This window comes from Rhizophagus irregularis, chromosome 6 (assembly GCF_026210795.1).
Source record: "Rhizophagus irregularis chromosome 6, complete sequence".
NCBI lineage: Eukaryota > Fungi > Glomeromycota > Glomeromycetes > Glomerales > Glomeraceae > Rhizophagus > Rhizophagus irregularis.
The window spans coordinates 5,534,179-5,554,801 of record NC_089434.1 but is presented as its reverse complement, the minus strand read 5'-3'; the positions used below and the strand labels follow the sequence as shown (position 1 = coordinate 5,554,801).

Here is a 20,623-nt window from a genome sequence, read left to right as displayed (position 1 = left end):
TTTTGTACATAATCACGAATTGAGATAGTTTGAATAAAAAAAATTTTTTAGATTTTCTATCTTTTATAATTTTTTTTTTTTTGTTTGAAATTTCTCGTGTTATTTGTTGTTTTACATAAAATTAATTTTTCCCATTTATATCAAACATAATAAAATGCAAATGATTGATTGATATGGGAATCAGGCGATAAAATGACAAGCCGATTTCTTTTGTTTAAAAAAAATATAGATAGTAAAAGATTACAAAGTACTCTACTTCTTAATCTAGTTTGCGCCACTAGTCCACAGTCCACATGATAAATGGATCGACATAAATTTGAAAATGAAATTCATTTTTTTATTTTATTTTGTTTTTAAAAGTTAAAGAGTTAGTACGAAATTATATAATAAAATGCACCATTTATATCAAACATAATAAAATGCAAATGATTGATTGATATGGGAATCAGGCGACAAAATGACAAGCCGGTTTCTTTTGTTTAAAAAAAAATATATATAGTAAAAGATTACAAAGTACTCTACTTCTTAATCTAGTTTGCGCCACTAGGTACCGCAAGGTAAATAGATAAACTGTATTGTACGGTCAAACTGTACTGTACGAAAATATTTTAGCCAATCATAACTCATTGTATACTTTTAAATTTTTTTTATTTATCGTACAATAAAATCTGATTGGTGAGTTCTCACTTCGTACAGTACAGTTTAGCTAACCGTACTCAGTTCCGCAGGTCCACAGTTCACATGATAAACGGATCGACATAAATTTGAAAGTACGAAATTATATAATAAAGTGCACCATTTATATCAAACATAATAAATGCAAATGATTGATTGATATGGGAATCAGGCGATAAAATGACAAGCCGGTTTCTTTTGTTTAAAAAAAATATAGATAGTAAAAGATTACAAAGTACTCTACTTCTTAATCTAGTTTGCGTCACCAGGTTCCGCAAGTCCACAGTCCACATGATAAACGGATCGACATAAATTTGAAAATGAAATTCATTTTTTTATTTTATTTTGTTTTTAAAAGTTAATGAGTTAATACGAAATTATATAATATTTAAACCATTTTTTTAAAAAAAAAAATAAGAAAAATTAGTCGGTAACGCCATTTATAAACTGTCGCAAATATTCAAAAATTATGCAAATTCCTACAGACACTCTAGGCCCATTCAAGACAGATACAAATTTTAACCGACAATTCAACTATTTAGAAACAATATCAAAAAAATTCTAATATATATCTGATATGATTAGCTTTTGAAAATAGTGCAATATGATCGGATGAACTCTCATTAATGGCACTCGCAAAAAATTTTTTCAAGTAATTTGTTTTTTAAAATAAATGAAATAATAATACTAAGTTTGAAGGTAATAAGAATGCAGTAATTTATTTATTTATAAAATAGACACTAACGTTAATATTTGCATTTTTAAATTTCCTTAACTCTGTAATTATTATATTACTGTATCAGATCTCTTATGATACGTTCAATAATTGTAATAATTGTGTAATGCTATACTTTCAAGTTTCAACCATAGTGACCATACGATAATTCGTTAAATACTTAAATTCTAGATTTAACCTATAATATTTTATTGTATTCATGCGTTTACACACAATTTTTAAAGACGTAACATATTTGTAGCTTGTATATATAATTTATTAAATTTTCTAATATTTCTAATAAAATTTCATTTGGTAATAAATTAATTGTACAAAAAACATTTTTTTTTAAGTATTAAAAAACAATACTATTTTTTTTTAAAAAATTAATGCTTATCGTATTATACTTGAAGGATCATCATGGTAACGCGTAATTTATTTGTTAACGGATCTTTTTCTTTTTTTATTTGTCACGCTAATATTATCTATATTATTCTCAGTATTTTCAGGTAATCCAGAATCATTTATTATGAGTTTAAACATTTTATTTAATTGATAATCTGTAGTGTGATAATGCGACCCGGTCGAATGCATGCAGTAATGAATTCTTTTGAAAAATATTTTTAATATAATTAATTTTTCGATTATTGGGTTTTCAATCCATTTTTTTAGGTTATTATATGATAAAGCAATTATATTAGCCAAAAAAATAAATATTTTATTATTTTTTTTTTTTCATATCAAATATTATTTTATTTTATTTAATAATTAAATAAAATATATAATTGAATATGTAATTACAAGTACCTAATTATTATAAATTCAAATTTGATTTTAAAATAACAGATAAGACACATTATTGTATATGTTCTATGTAAGCATTGGACATTTTTCACGTATGTTATTGATCACTTTATAATAGTGATACACAAATTTTGGTCACTTTATAATTAGCGATATACAAAATCTTGATCACTTTATTATAAAATAATAAATAAGATACACGAAAAAGGTCTCAGTTGCTTACGTCATACATATCCAATAACTTTATTATCAGTCATATTTACGATAACTGATTTACACTATGCTACTCTATCATGTGGCCTTCGGCCACATGATATACATAGCAATCCTAGTGCAGAGACCCGGATTTATTCCGATATTAAATCGCAAATTTTTATCACGATAACGGAAAAAATTCCGATAAAAAATTATAGTAAGAAATATTTGATAATTCTAGCCGGCTTACATCTTAATGCAGGCCAACTTAGGTTGATCTAGTGACACGACAATAATTTTAGCCAAAAACGATTTAAATGATCAACAATTTACTAATTACTAGTTTTTTTACAAATTCTATCACGATATAGTCAATAAAATATGCAATAATGATTGGCTAGTTGTCACGTGACGGAATAAAATTGTTAAAAATCATAAAAATTCCGGTTTATTCCATAATACAGCAAAAATTCCGATTTATTCATTTATTATAAAAATGGAATTTTCCCGGGTCTCTGTCCTAGTGGTAAATCAGTTATTAACTACAACATGTAGAGATGGGGAAGTTCCAAACAGAGCGGTTCCAAACCGGTTCTGGAACCGATTCTAATTTTAGCAGATTCTGAACTTGAAACACTCTGGGAAGTTGTTCTAAAAATCGATCCGGCTCCGAACCGGTTCGATCCAAATCGGGTTGTCATCAAAATTATGACCGAAATAGAGCCGACGAACTGATCCCATCCCTAACAACATGACTGATAACAATTACTTATTGGCACGTGAAAAAAAATTATTACAATAATTGTTGGGTATCACATGACAGAGCTTTTTACGGTAAGACTTCATTGAATTTGCCGCGTATTACTAACAAAAAAAGATTCTAGTGCCCGATATTGAAGTATTATAAACTATACTTAGACGAAAAAATTTTATCATCTATTTATTACATTTTATCGAATTTTTTAACTATATTTTATAAGAATAAATAAAGAATTTTAGTTAAGCAAGCGATTCGTGTTCAATTTCATCAAGACAATTACGTAGAGATTATATGTTGAGGATTTATTTGTTGCTGTCACGATTTAAGTAGAAAATTTATATTATTTTCTTTTTATAGATGTCAATAGAATATCATTCAAAAAAGTTTAAACATTCTTGAGAAAATTATGCAACATTGTAAACATTTATGAAAAAAGAATCTCAGGAAAATATCCTGAATTTTTTTAAGAATTTTCACGTGAAATAACCCGATAAGTATAAATTTATTAAAAATAAAAGACTAATAAAATGAAGATAATAATAAATGAAAATAAAAACAAAACAAAACAAAAAGAAGCAGAACGAGAGAAGAAAAAAAAATAACGTTCATTCAAAAAAAATAACGTTCAAAAAATAACTTTAAAAAATAACTTTAAAAAAAAAATAACGTTCAAAAAGATAAAAAACAGAAATTTCAACGGCAATCGGAAATAGTAAATACGAATTAGACTCCGAGATATAAAAGAAAATAAAATGAAAAGGGAGGAAGATAAGGTGGAGAGATATAGAAAAAAAAACCATTAAAATTTTGTAACCCAGTAAAAATCTTAATCGTTTTACGGAATTCTATTTGTACAAAAAAAAACGAATTATAATTTAATTCATTCGTTTAACCTGCCGAACTTTTCTCGTCATTTTTATTATTATTATTTTATTTTTGTGTTTTTGGTTTTTTGATGGGAGGAAAAAGCTTATGAATCATAATTTTATGTATATATTAAACATAATTTAAATATAATTTTAACAACGGGCCGGGCATAATTGAATTTTTTCATTTCATGAAATTCTTATAAAGATTTTTTTCGAGAATTAAATGGCTGCTTTTATATAATATTATGAAACTTACGCAGTAACGAAAACATATAACAAAAGTCAAGAGATTGTTAATAGAAAGAAGAACAATCATAAATTAATGATGATGAATGATGATGAATTAATGATGAGTTTATCATATCGGCTGATTGGAGAAATTGGGCCTTAATTGTCTATTAATATTACGTAATCTGATTCTTTTACTTATATAGAATCGCGTCTAACCCTCTTTTTATTATGTATATTATTATATATAAATCACGTCTAACCCATTGTCCCATTTGTTTATAACAGATGAGTTTCTTGCGAGTATATATATAATAAATGTAGTTTAATTTATTGGCTGACAATTGATCACAAAAATATCCCCAAAATTTTAGGGAATTCCTCTATCGTCCGATATGTGTATGAGTAATACCTTTTCTTTTTTCAAAAAAGTAAACACGAAAATAAATTTTCTACTTTAAACAAATAGAAAAATCGCGCGTCAGTGGCGTAAAATCAACATAATGAGTTCTTTTTTGTTCAATAATTATACAGATTAAGTATATATTAAATAAAAGAAGGCTTTTTGTTGAAAGAAAATTAATAAAGGGATAATTATTTAAAACATATGCATGAAACAAATATTAAAGTTGTATTAATAAACCGATTATAGATAATGTACCATGGAATACAATGATTAAAAAATAGATTATTATTTTACTCTTATTAATTAATGGTTGATAATTATTTATTTCTTCTACAAAGAACTTACCAAGATCCTTTGCAGATCAATACTTACATTCATCATAAATTTTCCGATTTAAACTTCAAAGTTTGCAGGCGAACTTTTTTTCACCCTCATATATTCTAGCACCCTGTACAATGTTGATCAATGTAATCATATTTGGTTGTATGTTTTGAAACATCACATGCATATGTTGAAAATAAAAAAAAAAACAAATACATCATTTCTATCGAAGAACTGAAATCAGTTACCATTCAGCCGATCATCGTATGATCTTTATTAACGTAACGTAATATAATTATCAGATCAACAATGGCTAATACGAATTTAATTTAAGGAATTGATCCACAAGTCAATCGTTATTATTGATTAATTATAGAGCGAACATAATGCAGTATTATTGTTTTCTTTATTACAAAAATTATATGAAAAATATAGTTATTTTATTAAATTTAAATAAAATAGAAATAGATTTAATAAAATTTTAAAATTAAAAAAAAAAATTTACAAAGAAATTATTTTTGTTTTTATTTTTCTCTGATTGTTAAAAAATTTTTTTTTTTTTAGTACTTCGTTACAAAAATGCACCAAGATATCCGACAAATTTGTATTTGAAAAAATGGTAAAATACGGAAAACAATATTTTTATTATATGTGAATATTTACACCAGCTAAATTACCGGTAAGACGAAAAGGTGTAGAGTAGTGCTCCCGTGGTGAGTAGAGTATGGTGACATTTGGCAGTGTGTAACATAAAGGGTGTGAAACATACGCAATTGATGAATAGACACCTGGCCAAACCGCTGGGCCGAGCTTGGGCCGAGGTGTTTATTTATCACTTGAGTATAATGTCACTTCCTCGTTATACTCTACTCACCACGGGGGCACTACTCTACACCTTTTCGTAGCACTCCTAAATTACAGGTTTATTAAGTTGTAAATAAATTGTAAATATCATAACTGATAATAATAATTGATACTGTGATTTGAATGATTGGTAATTTTTGCATCCCTCTATATTTGTGAAATTCAGGGAGCTGAATTTTTTCGTAAAAAAAAAAGCTAAAAATCATCAAGTAAGAAGATATTTACAAATTAATTATCTTAATAGATTTTTTCATTTTCGAAGCAACAAATGGTATAGTACAACCTCTAAAATTCTTCCCCGTGTTAACGCATATGTTGATTAGATTACACACAGTTATTGCAACACTAGTACATTACCGAATAAGGATTATAGATGACAATCTTGAGATGACGTGCATGCATATTAATTTTACAAGAAGATTAAATTCATAATAAAGTATATCAGTATATCTTTAAATTCATTGTAAAATTCTAGCAGAGTCGATTGACTAATAAATATGAAGACAATTTGTCTCTCAAGACGCATAAAATAAACGAATTGTGTAACACTCCTGCATCGAATATTAATTCGTACTTAAATTAATAATTTTGAAGAAAAAAAATTCGCCGTTTATCATAATAAAATAATTTAATAATTATTATTTAAGGATATCAAGAAACGTAATTAACTGAGTGTTTTTATTTTGCATCTATGAAACTTGGACCTATAACAAAATTAAAATTTTTTCAATTCATAATAGTATAAGCCTCTAAATGTGTCAATTCTGATTCATTGATATATGGATTACTGGGTTAAGAATATGAAATAAAATCATAAATTTTTTGTTCAATATAAACAAATTTAGACTGATTGTTTTTATTTTAATTTGCTTTTTTGGTTTTATTAGTTTTATTAAAAAAATTTTTTTTTTCCTTTTTTTTTCAAGCAAATGATGCACGATGATCATTTCTTGATTTAACTATTTATATTTTTTTTTTTTATCAAAGTTATAATATATCCTTTTTGTATATAATACTGAGAAACAATTTTAAATAAATTTTTTTTTCAACAAATTAAGCCCTAACAAATGACTGTTATGCATAAACCTGTATGGTGCATGCACGAAAGCATATACTCAAATGAAAGGTGAATGCATAAAAATGAATGCTTGTATGTTTTTGGTATATAGAATTCAGTTTACCTATAACAGATAAGGGAATTAAATAAAAGGGCGAAAAAATCATAGTAAATTTTGCTAGTGGACATGTCCGGTGACTGTTATGCATGATTTTTCGCCCTTTTTTAATTCCCTTATCTGTTATAGGTAAACTGAATTCTATATACCAAAAACAACAAGAATTCATTCTGAGTATATGCTTTCGTGCATGCGCCATGAGGTAATTAGTAGCGATTATGCAGGTTTAGTAAATTTTGCTAGTAAATGATCGACATACTATGGTACAACATTTTGGGTGGTGACTGTTATGCATTTGAACCTGCATAATCGCTACAACAAACCTAATTATCTCATGACGCATGTACGAAAGCATAGATTTAAATGAAAGGTGAATGCATAAAAATGAATGCTTGTATGACATAATTTAAATGTGTGACGAGCCCTTTAGGAGCGAGGCTATACTTCAGATTTTTACAATATCCATCTCAAGGGTAGACTGCATAATCTGTGACAGCAATTTTCGTGTCCTGTATTATATATAAAGCTGGACGAATAATACCAATCTCTACTAGTCTATTATTAATTTTAACAAAGAAATGTGGATTTTTCAATAAAGCCGATTTTGTAATAGGCGCCTCATTTTTAGTTATAATAATACTGTATTTTCATGTATCTAAATATTAAATTTGGTATCATAACCGGTTTTTTGTTGGAATATAATTAGTATTATTATATAAAGGTCGCTTAGACTTGTAATGTTTAGCTATAAATTTTAAACAACTATCGAGAAAACACAAATCAATGTCATCATTAAATGGTATACTGCTGTAGCTTCATATATGTTTGTTATTCTTATGGTTTAAAAAGTAAACAATTAATAACTAATTATGCATTGACCTATATTAATTACACATTCATTTAATTAGGTTTAGCGGTTACCGTCCGTATTGAACAGATAACTTGTTCTCAATCACTTAAATGGACTAAACTTAAGTTTGTTAATAAGTGTACCTATGTTTCTAAAGGGAGTATAGAGAATCTTAATATCCCTGATGAATGGTTGTATCATAGTAAATTAAAATTTAGAGTTTACGAACCCTTATTAATTGAAAATACTCTTGATGACATCCGATCAAAATTTCAGAAATCTCAGAAATTTCAGAAATTTCAGAAACTAGTTGGAGAACATCACCTTCATGGGAAAGCAATTGGATGTGGTTCCATTCGATTAAATTTTTTAGAACCGGACCAAAAAATTGAACGGTAAGACGAAATCATGTGTAGTGTATGGTGATATTTAGCTGTGTGTAACGCGGTAAAGTATAAGAGTGTGGAATATACTCAGGTGATAAATAATATCCCAGCCCGCGTTATGATAATTTTGGCCGATTTATATTATTTATCACCTATGTATGATGTCACATGGGGCGCCATACACTACACAACACTTCCACCCTACACTACACGTTTCATCATTCAAGTGAAAAAATATTTTTTATACTAATTTTATATTAATGACAACAGTGTTATTGATCTTAAAGCTAAAGGATCACAAGAAATTATTGGTCGTATTAAAATAAGTATGCATACCTCCAGAACACAATTACAACCACATTCTAATGTTAGGGATGTCCAACTCCTTCTTGAGGATTTTGATGGCGGGATTATGGAAATATGCAAGCTTCTTAGATCTAGGAGTTGTGATACCCAAAAACGCCTGTAATATTTTTTTTTATTTTATTTATTTACATATTAATATGGGAAGTCTTGTTAATTGATGTTATTATTTATTTAGTGATCATCCAATTACATATCCTCCTCTTATTGAGAATAAAATAAAGGATGCCCTAGAATACTTAAAATTTTCAAATATATTATACGTATGTTCTTGTATATAATCTGAATTTATTGACCACTAACCATTTTTGTTTACTAACAAGTTTATCATAATATTCGATTAGAAATATTCAATGCTAGGACTTCTTGCTGAAAACAAAATTAAAAAATCTCTTGAACGTCGTAGTAAAAAACTCATTTGTTATACCAAAAATAGAAAGAATATACCTGCATACATGATAATTGAAGATAAACCAAAAAAATCCATTATCATATGTATCCGCGGAACCCTTGTAAGATTTAACCAAGTTCTTTTCTATTCTAACACATATATAAAAATTTATCTATTAATTAACAATATTTTTTGTAGAGTATTTCTGATATATTGATCGATCTTAAAGCATACAATGTAGATTATAATTGCGAAGACTATTATCATTGTGGAATGCATCAAAGTGCAAACATTATTTTTAATGAGTTACGTGATAAAATTAAAAAATATAATAATTATTCTGTTAAAGTGACTGGGCATTCTTTAGGCGCAGCTGTGTCATCTATTGTAGCTATACTTTTACAAAAACATGAGTTTGATACCCAAGCATGGAATTTTGCAACCCCACCATGTTGTTCATTTTCTTTAACTTCTAGAACCAAGGATTTTATTAATAATTTTGTGAATGAAAATGATATTATTACAAGAATGAGTTTTGAAAATTTAAGAGAGATATCTAAAATGGTATGTAATGTTAAATTGTAATATTAATTCAAATAATTAATGAATTAATTATCTTTTTGTAAATATTAATATTATGATAGAATCTGAATAAAAATGAATTGGAAGGCACCAACAGAAAACTATATATTCCAGGGAAGATATACTACTTGCATAAAAAAGATGGTGAAAGTGAATTAAAATGTGGAGAATCCCAACCAGATCACTTAACAGGAATTAGTCCGCAACATGATATCTTAAATCATGTTGTGTGGGAATACAAAAAGAACCTCAAGACTATTATTCAATATGTAAAGTAATTTTTAAATTGTAATAATTTTTTGGATTTTGTTTTTTATTACCATAGCGAAATATCAAAATATCACATGATAAATTCACGTGATTTATATACGAACAATTATTATTAGCATAGAAAATAAAGCCTCCTAAAAGGATGTTCGATTGCGAACCTCACGATAGATGTTCGACATCAATCTCTTTATAAAATGGATCGTTATCAATTATTTACTGAATTTGAAATAGTATATTTCTAATTTTTTGTGAACCATTGAAACAATATAACCGTCCTCTATTTCAATCTTTACATCACAAATACCTTTTCTAGCCCTTTCATTTTTATTGCATCTAAATACTTGCTAACAAGTGAAATTAATATTACAACAATATCACAATACATTGTATACAAACCATCATAAGATACTCGTTATTGGTCTTGTAGGGGCATCGTACATTTACGTACAATAGCCAGTATAACATTAATTGTAATATTAATTTATTAACATGTATATTAATATAAATTGTAACAAATTATTGTAAAATATATTGCAAGTTTAATCGTAAAATTTATTTATCAAATACATTATCTAATATAAAAATTATACGTTGACTTCAAAGATGATCAACAATCACCTGATTAATCCAATGTTTTCCGAACTGTTGTCTCAGATAAAGAATTGTGGATATTAATCACGTGGATTTTAAAAATAAAAATAAAATTGTGGATATTAATCTTATTCTCAATAATAAACTCACTCTCCTTCAAATAGATGTAATTCCCCTGGCTTCTCAACGAAATATGCTTCCAATCTTATTATCAGTTTTGTTTACCAGAAGATTTACTTAATCCTCCTCTATCCTCATTTCTTCGTGCAGTTACTTTGCACTCCTTTATAAGCGTTCATTTCTCTTTCACCATTCTTCATCTTTTTGATTTAATTACCAATACTATTAGAGAAAACAAAAAAAAAATCTCCAAAATCCTGTGTAAAGTATATAGAAGCCGCTGTCTAAGAAAAAAATAACGAAGTGTGAGTAACTGTTCGTTAGTACAAACAAATTAAAGAAAAGAATACTTACCAAGATTTGAAAACCAATACGTCTAAAGAAATCCAGAGTTCTTAGTAAAACGTTTTGATAGAAAAAATAAATTTAAAATAAAATTTTTTCTGGATCCGTTACCAAAATTTACATGTCCAAGATCTTAGTCATTTAAAAAAAAAACGAAACGTTAGTAACGTTTCGTTAAAGATAATAAATAAATTAAGACTTCCTACTGAACTTTCCATGCGTCCAGACGTCCGTCCACAAAAGAAAATCAAAATGTTTTGTTAAACGGCCACCTACAAAATAAAAAAAAAATGAACTGTTAGTAGAGTTCGTTAAAATAAAAAAGTTTAGTTTTCGAAAAATATTTTCAAAAACTTACCAAATATCCCGTTGCTTCAAAATCGGAACTCCCCTAAAAAAAGAGAAGAGTCAAAACTTAGTAAAACGTTTCGTTAAATTAATAAAGAGGGAAAAAAACTTTTTCTTACTAAAATTCACGCGTCAAAAGATCGCCTAAAAAATAATAAAAACGAAATCGTTAATAAAAGTTTCGTTGTTATAAGTAATAATTCAAAAAAAAAGATTATCTATTTCTCTTACCGAATTCTACATTCGCTAAGAAAATATATTTCCAGAATCCTCTACTGCGCTAAAAGGACCTGGTCATCTAAAAAAAAGATTAAATTTAAACGTTAGTAAACATTTCGTTTAAAATTAAATTAAAAAAAAAAAAATTAGATTTTCTTACTGAAATTCTGCACGTCCAAAGAGCCGGTCACCTAAAAAAAAGAAGTTTAAAATCGAAACGTTAGTAAAACATTTCGTTAAAAATTAAATCAAAATAAAAAATTCAGATTTCCTTACCGAAATTTTACGCGCCCAAAAGATCTAGCCGACTAGAAAAAAAATTTCAGATTTCCCATGCTGAAATTCTACGCGTTCATAAGACCTATCCATCTAGGAAATAAATTAAAATAAAAATAGAAACGTTAGCAAAACGTTTTGTTAAAAAAATAAATTTGAAAAGATTCTAACTCCTACCGAAATCTAAGTCCGTGGGAAGAAACGAGAGAAAAGGGGCAAGAGAAGAGAACCAATAACTAGAAACCAAGGGAAAGGGCGGAGAAGGGAGCGAGAGAAAGGGAATGAGCAAGGTAGTAGATATGATATAAATTCATTTGGCATTTGATATAGTTGTCAATATTCATATGAATGCAATTGTGATAGTGGTAATTGTGGTTGCGTTTGATGGTACCCGTATGATAGACCTTTTTTTGATCTTGAAAATTCCGAAATCCGCTGCAATAAATCGGGCTGAAATTTCGATCGATAAAAATAATTTTTTTTTTTTAAGTATACAAGAAAGTCAACTGATACATTAATGATTTGAAATATGAAATATGATAAATAAAAATGCGTTTACACATGTATTAATCTTTAATGAGAAAGGCATTTTCCGGAATCAAACGAAAATGTAATAAAATAAAAAATTATTATTTTTTTTTTTTTTCATAAACTAAATTATTAATATACGGGAGTAAATTTGAAGCAATGATTAATGACAAATGCGTTTAATTAATCAAACTTGTACTTTCCGGATTTTACAAAATTTTTTACTTACGCGTTTTTGGTATCTTTTCGGGTGCTACTGCATTCAAAATTTACCTATAATGCATAATTAATAAACACATTTATTAAATTAAAATAGTCCCTGATTTTAAACATGTAAATTTTTTCCAAAAAGGGAACGCGTAGAGTCCAATTTATAGCTATCATCAATCAACCAATCACGTATTACTAATTATGCACTGCGCCAAAATAATGAAGGAGTAATCAATCAGAATATTGAGATTTAACTATAAATATAATTAGGAATAATGGACACGTACGTACATATCAAATACAAAGAAAATTTTTCTTTTTTTAGATTGATTTGGCCCCCTTTTTTTTCATTCGATTTAGAATTCGGAATGTAAGTTCCGATAATCAAAAAAAGAAAACAAAAGAAAATCAAAAAAATTTTTTTATTAAATAAATAGGTGGGTTTTTTATGATTTTTTTTTTTTTAAAAAAAAATAAAGGATCAAATATTTTATTAAAAAAAAAGATACCATTAACTACCATTAACTATTAATAACGATATACATTATCTTTTATTTATCAATTTTTTTTAAAAAATAAAAAAATTAATTATTAAAAAACATGTTTTGGTTTTTTTCTTTCAAGTTGATGCAATTATTGTTAATTTCGATGAAGAAATTATGACACCGGTCTGACTTGTTTTGAAAAAGATTCCGGAACACAGCAAAATGGTGGTAGCTTTTGGATAACCAAATTTTTCAGCAGATAAAATCGGTAAGTTTAATTTAATAAATAAAGTAAAATAAAAGGAAATTTAACTTTAATATTCTTTTTAATTTAGCTGGAGCCTGGAGGAATGTTCTCGATCCACGTCGTAAGTAAACTACATCTTTTAGTATATGTTTAAAAAGAGAAAGGAAAATAAATGTTTCTTCATTTTTACTAATGTGTCACGAATAGTTAAGTCTACGAGAGAAATTTTATCAATAAGATAAAATAATTGGAAGAGAGTTCGGAAAACGTCACGGCGATCGTAAGATTAAATATCTACTGGCATAAAGTGCAAAAATACCAGTAAGAAAAATCACCGGGATCGCCAAGGAACCTACATTTGTTCCAACCTTTAACAGGGCAGTGGGGTGGGTAGGTGGGCTTACAGTACGTGAACATTACTGTACTGTAAATCACTGTCCTTTTGGTATATTTTTTATCAGTTCGATTTTTTTTTTATACATTTCGTTCTCGCATTTTTTTTCGTAAAAATCTTTTTTTTTTCGTAATACCCGTAACACCGTTATAAATCATTTGCTTTGTATAAAAAACCCTTTTGTAAGCCAAGTCTATATTCGGTTCTTATGTTGAAACTTTTTTTTTTCTAAATTCTTGTCGTGTACGAATTACGAAACTTTTTCCGTGTTTGTGATAATCTATTTCTCGATTTTTAATGTGCTCATTCCCCCTCTTCTACGTTTTTTTTTATTTAGACGACTTGTTCTATTTTTTTTACTGATTCTTTTCCAATATTTTTATTTTTATTTTTTATTTTATACATTTTTACTAGGAAATAAAATTATCGTATTGTTTAAAAAAATTGTTTATTTGGTATAAAGTATTTAAAATGTTTATTATTATTCATATTCAATACACCACTAACATGGTGTAAAGGCATATGACAGCTTGAACTGTGTGATGGTTATCTGTCGCATATACATGATCGTAGAAAAGGCTCATTGTATTTTGATTATAGAAACAATGCTTTTTGATTTAAATAAGAAAATTAATAAAAATAACAAAAATTAAAGTTTTTGTGATCATACTCTTTGCAATTTCTACTAGTGATGGCAAGGTGACAATTGAGCACTGCACGTCCTAAATGTGTGACATTTACCGTAGTAACACCACCAATTTTATAATTAAAATTTCACCCCACATGACCGGTGACAGTTAAGGGGTTGTGAAAAAAATAATTTTGGAAGGCAAAAAAAACTAAGTCCCTCAGATAAATATAAACAGTGAAAACGCGGTGGGGTGTGATGCCGGTGATGAATATTATTAGGTCACGTGGGGTGAAAAATTTAGTGGTGTTACTGGGGAAGTGATGTGTGACAGGTTACGCCCGAATATATTGTTTAAAGTATGTGGCGAAAAACTGTCTGTGGAACATTCGTCGATCATTTACAAAGCTGTTATCAACATCGGTAGGAGAAACGTAATGAAATATCATTTTATAAAATCAACAAAGCTAACATCTTTTGAGTTTTGGTCATAATCTTGTGGTCTGCATATCACATCGCGCAGTCTTCCACATGAATCGAGTTAAACTAGATTCGATTCAACTCAATTTAAAATCTAAATTCGAGTTTGAACAAATCGAGTCAAATTAGTTACAATAGAAATTATTTCATTCATTCATTCATTTATTTTAATGATTCTAAAATAGGTGGAATAAAGTAAATTCTTAAGATAGTAAGAATGGCTTTAACTTTTTTATTTATTATATATCAAGCACGCGAATAGCCTTGATAGCCTTTATTTTATCGTCGCTTCAATCTAAATCGAGTTCGAAAATATGCAGTCATCGGGAAAAAAAATTTAGTAGTGAAAGAAGCAAATGTATCGTTCTTATACGATCAGGTGCTATGTTCTTATACGACGTATATGTCACATAATATATGTCGTATAAGATAGTATGTCGTACACGTATAAGAAAGATACATTTGCGTCAAAGAATGGATCTAATATATACTTGAATAAATATCAACTAGGGAACGGAAACTTAAGTTCGGAGAGCAAAGATTTATTATCGACCACGTGACGAGAACCGGATACATTCCGTGTAACCATGTCTAACTACACATACTCTCTATAACTGTTCTAATTATTTTTTTATCAATATAAGATCATCATATGATTAAGGCTATTTCCTATTTTCATTTTTATTAAATTTTAATATATACATACTTTATAAACGAAACGAATAGTAAAATTCAAAATACGATCTTTTATAAGAGATTAAGTAATTATCAACTTTTTAATGTGTAGTTACTTGGCTAGCTATTATCCAAAGTATGCATCTTGTGCAATCTTTTTCTTTACCAGGATTCCCATCGTGCGTCTATGTCACGTTTATAATGAACAGGTCCTTTGAACTTTTTTCTTTGCAATTCTGTCGCATATGGTGCTGTGTCTGCGTCACGTAAATTATTATTAAAAGAATTCGTTTGGTAATTAATATTAAAAAAGAGAAAAAACTTTCTTTTGAAGTAAAGAGATTATTTATTTATCCGCTAAAGCAATAGTAAAGATAGTGAAGACGAAAGTCAGCAATAAGTATTTTAATTGCATGATTGATTTTGTGTTCAGTATTTTATATAAAATTCTTATTTGTTGTTTGTTAATTTGTTTTTATAACAATAAGAAATTTTCTCTCCTCAATTACAAAGTGTTTATACAAGAAAATTTTTCCATAGTAACACGTAGTATTTGATTACATTTTTTTTTCATATTATTACCAATGAAGGCAAAGTAAAGGAAGTATTTTTGCCACGTTTTTCTATAGTATTGCGCCTCATTAAATTTACAATTGAAGAGCAGAGCCACTTTAAAAATAATGTGAAAATGAGAGATTTTGTTATCAAATAATTTTTTTGAGCCGCAATAATCTTGTTTTATTAACGAGGGCGAAGCTAAAAGAAATGTTACGAGATATTTTTTGCCACGTTTTTATACACTGCGCCATATCAAAGCATGAGATGAGCAACTTTGAATCAACAACTCGAATGTTAGTAGCTTTAATGATTACATCAAGTAAAGAATGCTTATGTTATATATTATATACAATAAATATAGTATATTATTACTGAAAGTTGAGATAATAGATAATATTACGAGTTCGAGTTAAATTTCTTTGTCAAATGTAACTGACGTTAGTAATTGACTTATTGTTATAAATACTGTAATTACATTGATTGTCGTATTAAGTTTATGTATCTAGAAATCATATTCGCGTTAAAATATTAGTAAAAATCACAAAATGACGTATTTTAAACGATGTAGATTAATGTGAACTGAGTTTTTGGCTGAATATTTTCGACAGTTTATAGGCGTTACCGACTAATTTTTCATTTTTTTTTTAAAAAAAAAATGGTTTAAATTTTATATAATTTCGTAACTCATGTAACTCATTAAATTTTTAAAAACAAATAAAATAAAAAATATAATTTAGGAAAAACGTGTAATTTTGCAAAAAGGCAAATTTATGTCGATCCATATATCAGGACCTGGCGCAAAAAGTAGTTAATAATCTTTTTATTTGAAAAACGGCTTGTCACTTTATCACACTGGCTTTGCTTTTGATAAATTTTATTATGTTTGAGAAAAATTAATTTTTATGTAAAAAAACAAATTTCAAACAAAAAAAAAAAAGATTATAAAAGATAAAAAATCTAAAAAATTTTTTTTTATTTATTTAAACTTATCCCAATTTGTGATTATTTACAAAAATGTCACCATCTTATAATCCAGCTGAAGATACAATTAATTCAATTCTCATTGGATTACTTCCAGTATTGATAGTTGGTCTGTTTAATGGTTTTAAAGATGGTAAAAGAAAGAAATTATCCATGATAAATATATTTGATGATTTCTTTATATTTGCATCTATTGTTATATTTCCTTTAATTACAGCAATTGAATGGTATCAATATTATAGTAACTATTACAAAAGAGAAGTTATTGTAAATTACGCCGTTACAGCACTTTTTGGAATAATTTCATACATCCTTTTCTTATGGGTTCAATACAAAAAAGAAGATAAAGAAAAGATTAAAGAAGAAAACAATGAAAATGTGGAAGGAAAAAAAATAGATGAGAGAGGAAATGGTGAAACAAGTATAAATGTGGATGATGAAAATGGAAACAACAAAAATAAAAAAATAAATGGAGGAGGAAGCATAAAAAAGTTATTTACAGGATTTATAAAATTTATAAATGAAATATTTGAAGGTGAAATGTTAGCTTGCTACTTCATTTTAGTGCTTACTATTTTATCATATTCTGGGTATGACGCCTTTATCCATGGTGATTTGGGTCTCAATAATAATGCTAATAAGGTTTATAGTCACATGAGTAATTATTGCATTAAAAACTTTGGAATTAACAAATGCAACAGTTTGAGGCTAGCAAATAGGATAATTTATATTTTTGGAATTGTAGTCTATACTTTACATGCGTCTTGTATCACAATTTTACACATTCGCAAACTTCGTGAAAGTATTTTGATACGTTACGTAAGAGAATTTCAACGTATCACTAATTTCCCTACAATCTTTAAGTTTTTTAAACATATTAATATAATGTTATTAATTGTTTATCCAGCTATTGTATCTGGATATTTAATTAGCACCAGCCCTATTATCACAAGAATAGCTTTTGGAATTTGTACTTTATCTTTTACTAGATTAGTTAACCATTTTAATGAAAAACCTGATAACATCAATACATTAATCTCCATTTATCTGAATGGTGAAGTAAGTATTAAAGATAAAAAACAGCAAATAGAAACACTAACAGAAGAGATAAAACAACTAACAAAAGTGATAAATAATCAAACAAACGTGATAAACAATCTAACAAATCAGTTAAAAGAGAACAAGTAGGAAACGTAAATTAAGAAAAGAAAAAAATTGAAATAGGAATATGAAAAAACTAAAAAAAGAACAAAGACGAAAAAAAATATATTGAATAGTCTTTTAATTTGGTATTCAGTTTTTTTAGGAAATATAGAGATAGCTAGTTAAATATAAAATTCTGTAATATTTATGTTATTGTATAAACATTACCTATTATCGTTATATAGTACAGTATATATATCATATATTTCATCTTCAATTAAATATTGTAATCTTTCTTGGTAACGCTAGGGTAGTTATTATTATCATAATACAAAAGTATGAATAATAAAAATTCCTTTATTATAATCAAAAACTCAAAATACAATTTGAAAGTACGAAATAATAAAATGTTCCTTATTATTATAAAAATTAAAATAAATGTTTAAAAAATATGGAATAAAAAAAAAAAGAAAATACTAATACTAATATATATATGCTAGTACGCTAACTACTACAATGTATTAATAACTTTGACGTAATTCAAAAATTTTAATTCCTTTTCTATAAGCATAATCAATTATAGATTGACTATTAAATCCGTTTATCAACCAAAGTTTCTTCAGAGTAGTGGGAAATTTTTCGATTTCCTTTTCCTCCAATCTACAATGAAATCTTAATTCTACAAGACCTTTTAATTCTTGAATCATATCAAGTTGATGTTGTCTCCCAAGATAACATGGTGCCTCACAAATACTTATATCAATCATATTTAATAATAATATACGACAGTCTAAATAACGTATTGTATCCGCAAAACGAACTATTGCGGGAAAAAGTAATTGGGGAGATGCGTACATGTGTAAAATTAAGGTGTGAAGAAAGGGAGCGTTATCCGGGAATGTGTTGATCCAATTTTTACTATAATTGTAGGAACAATTTGATGAAGAATGAAGAGTGTTACGAATGTAACCTGAAATATTCAAATATTCAATGGTTGAAGGGAGTTTAATCGTATCACGGGGTAATGATGGATAACTTACAGTCAAGTGAGTAAGAAACTTTGGAATATTGAATAAATTTTTTAAAAAGAAACAATTTGAAACGTCTAAACGTTTCAATGTATTAGGAGGAGGTGTCGATGTAAAAATTTGATTATCATAAGTTGGGATTTGTAAACATATTATGAAACTATTGACCGATTTAGGCAAACAGCATAAATCCATCAATTGAAAATTAATCTTTTGTTTTAATTTCAATAAAAAAGGGATTACTAACTTCAAATTACATAATTTTGGCGAAAAAGCTTCGATTATTTCATGTAATTTGGAAGAAAAGAATTTGTCGGTGTTAATTGTCAATGATTCGAGATTTTTCAGTTTCTTTAACATTAAAGATAAAGATTTTTCGGTTACTAAAATTTATGATAAATAAAATTATATATACATAAATTTTTTTTTTAATTATTAATTGGTAATATTGTTTTAATACAATTAAAATAAAAATAAAAATCTTACTTTGTGGGCAGTTTACGATGGAAAGATCAACTAATTGATCAAATAAATTCGAAAGTCTAAAAAAATAAAAAATAAGATTTAACGCAAAAAATTCAATAAAATATTTTAAATAAAATAAATATTATAATTATTATATATTATATACCCGTCTGCAGTGAGATCCATACAACCATATAGGTAAAGTTTTTTTACATATTTCAAATCTTTATTATAAAGCCATTCGTTAATCTCGCTTTCGGAGATCCAATTATAAGGATCATAGAAAATATGCGGATCACAAATATTTACATACAAGTAACGACTATCAATTATATTGAGACTCTTTAAAGTAGGAGGAGGCACGACATATTCTAATTTATGTTTCTGTAAAATGAAATTAGTAATTAATATACAGTATATATATATATCATATTAATACAAAATTATATCAATTTGATAACTTACTTTAATCTTACGAATGTCATAATGGGCATGACTTATTAAACTGATCACAATATGGTTCCATCTTTTACACGTTAAACGTATTAAGATTCTTTCCATTTCACGAATGAAAAATTCATCGTCATCGCAAATCCTCATAAAATTAGTCGAAATTATATTACCAAATATTTGAATTAAGATTTCTGTGGGCAAGTTTTGGACAATGTCCGTTTTACATCGGTTTGTGTTCTTTGGCGTGTTATTAAAGGCGAGGGAACGTAATTGGGAAAATCCTGGATTATTTATATATCGTTGCATATTAATTTTTTTTTTACTTGATAAAACTCAAGCAAGGACACTGTTTAAATAACAAATCATTACGGTTTTTTTAAAAAAATTAATATAAAAAATCATAAATATCTTTTAATCTTCATAACCTTAATAATAAAAGTCATTTAGTGAGTCAGCCTGCATATCATTTGTACCAACCTTGTCCATCGTTTTGTATTGGTTTATCGTTTATATCGTGAAATCGAATTCAGAAACAATGAAACACAGTTCAATGATCACACAAGTATGCGACTATGCGTAGTATAGTAGTATACGT

At 27.2% G+C, this 20,623-nt stretch overlaps 3 protein-coding genes across 3 annotated transcripts; 2 read left to right on the top strand and 1 right to left on the bottom strand.

Moving 5' to 3' along the window:
* Window positions 1-7,795: 7,795 nt before the first annotated feature.
* On the top strand, window positions 7,796-9,862 carry OCT59_026820 (uncharacterized protein; the record flags this gene model as incomplete). Its single annotated transcript, XM_066143470.1, has 7 exons — window positions 7,796-7,811; window positions 7,921-8,257; window positions 8,519-8,713; window positions 8,790-8,874; window positions 8,956-9,123; window positions 9,201-9,566; window positions 9,647-9,862. 7 exons carry the CDS (start codon window positions 7,796-7,798, stop codon window positions 9,860-9,862), a joined length of 1,383 nt encoding a protein of 460 aa, XP_065992986.1.
* Window positions 9,863-16,844: 6,982 nt separating this feature from the next.
* On the top strand, window positions 16,845-18,127 carry OCT59_026819 (uncharacterized protein; the record flags this gene model as incomplete). Its single annotated transcript, XM_025311078.2, has 1 exon — window positions 16,845-18,127. The coding sequence occupies exon 1, from the start codon at window positions 16,973-16,975 to the stop codon at window positions 18,125-18,127; it is 1,155 nt and encodes a 384-aa protein (XP_025175258.1). The 5' UTR covers window positions 16,845-16,972.
* A 476-nt stretch (window positions 18,128-18,603) lies between these two features.
* OCT59_026818 (uncharacterized protein) lies at window positions 18,604-20,334 on the bottom strand (the record flags this gene model as incomplete). The annotated part of the gene is made up of 4 exons (XM_066143469.1): window positions 18,604-19,493; window positions 19,597-19,652; window positions 19,742-19,959; window positions 20,041-20,334. 4 exons carry the CDS (start codon window positions 20,332-20,334, stop codon window positions 18,604-18,606), a joined length of 1,458 nt encoding a protein of 485 aa, XP_065992985.1.
* Window positions 20,335-20,623: the final 289 nt, after the last annotated feature.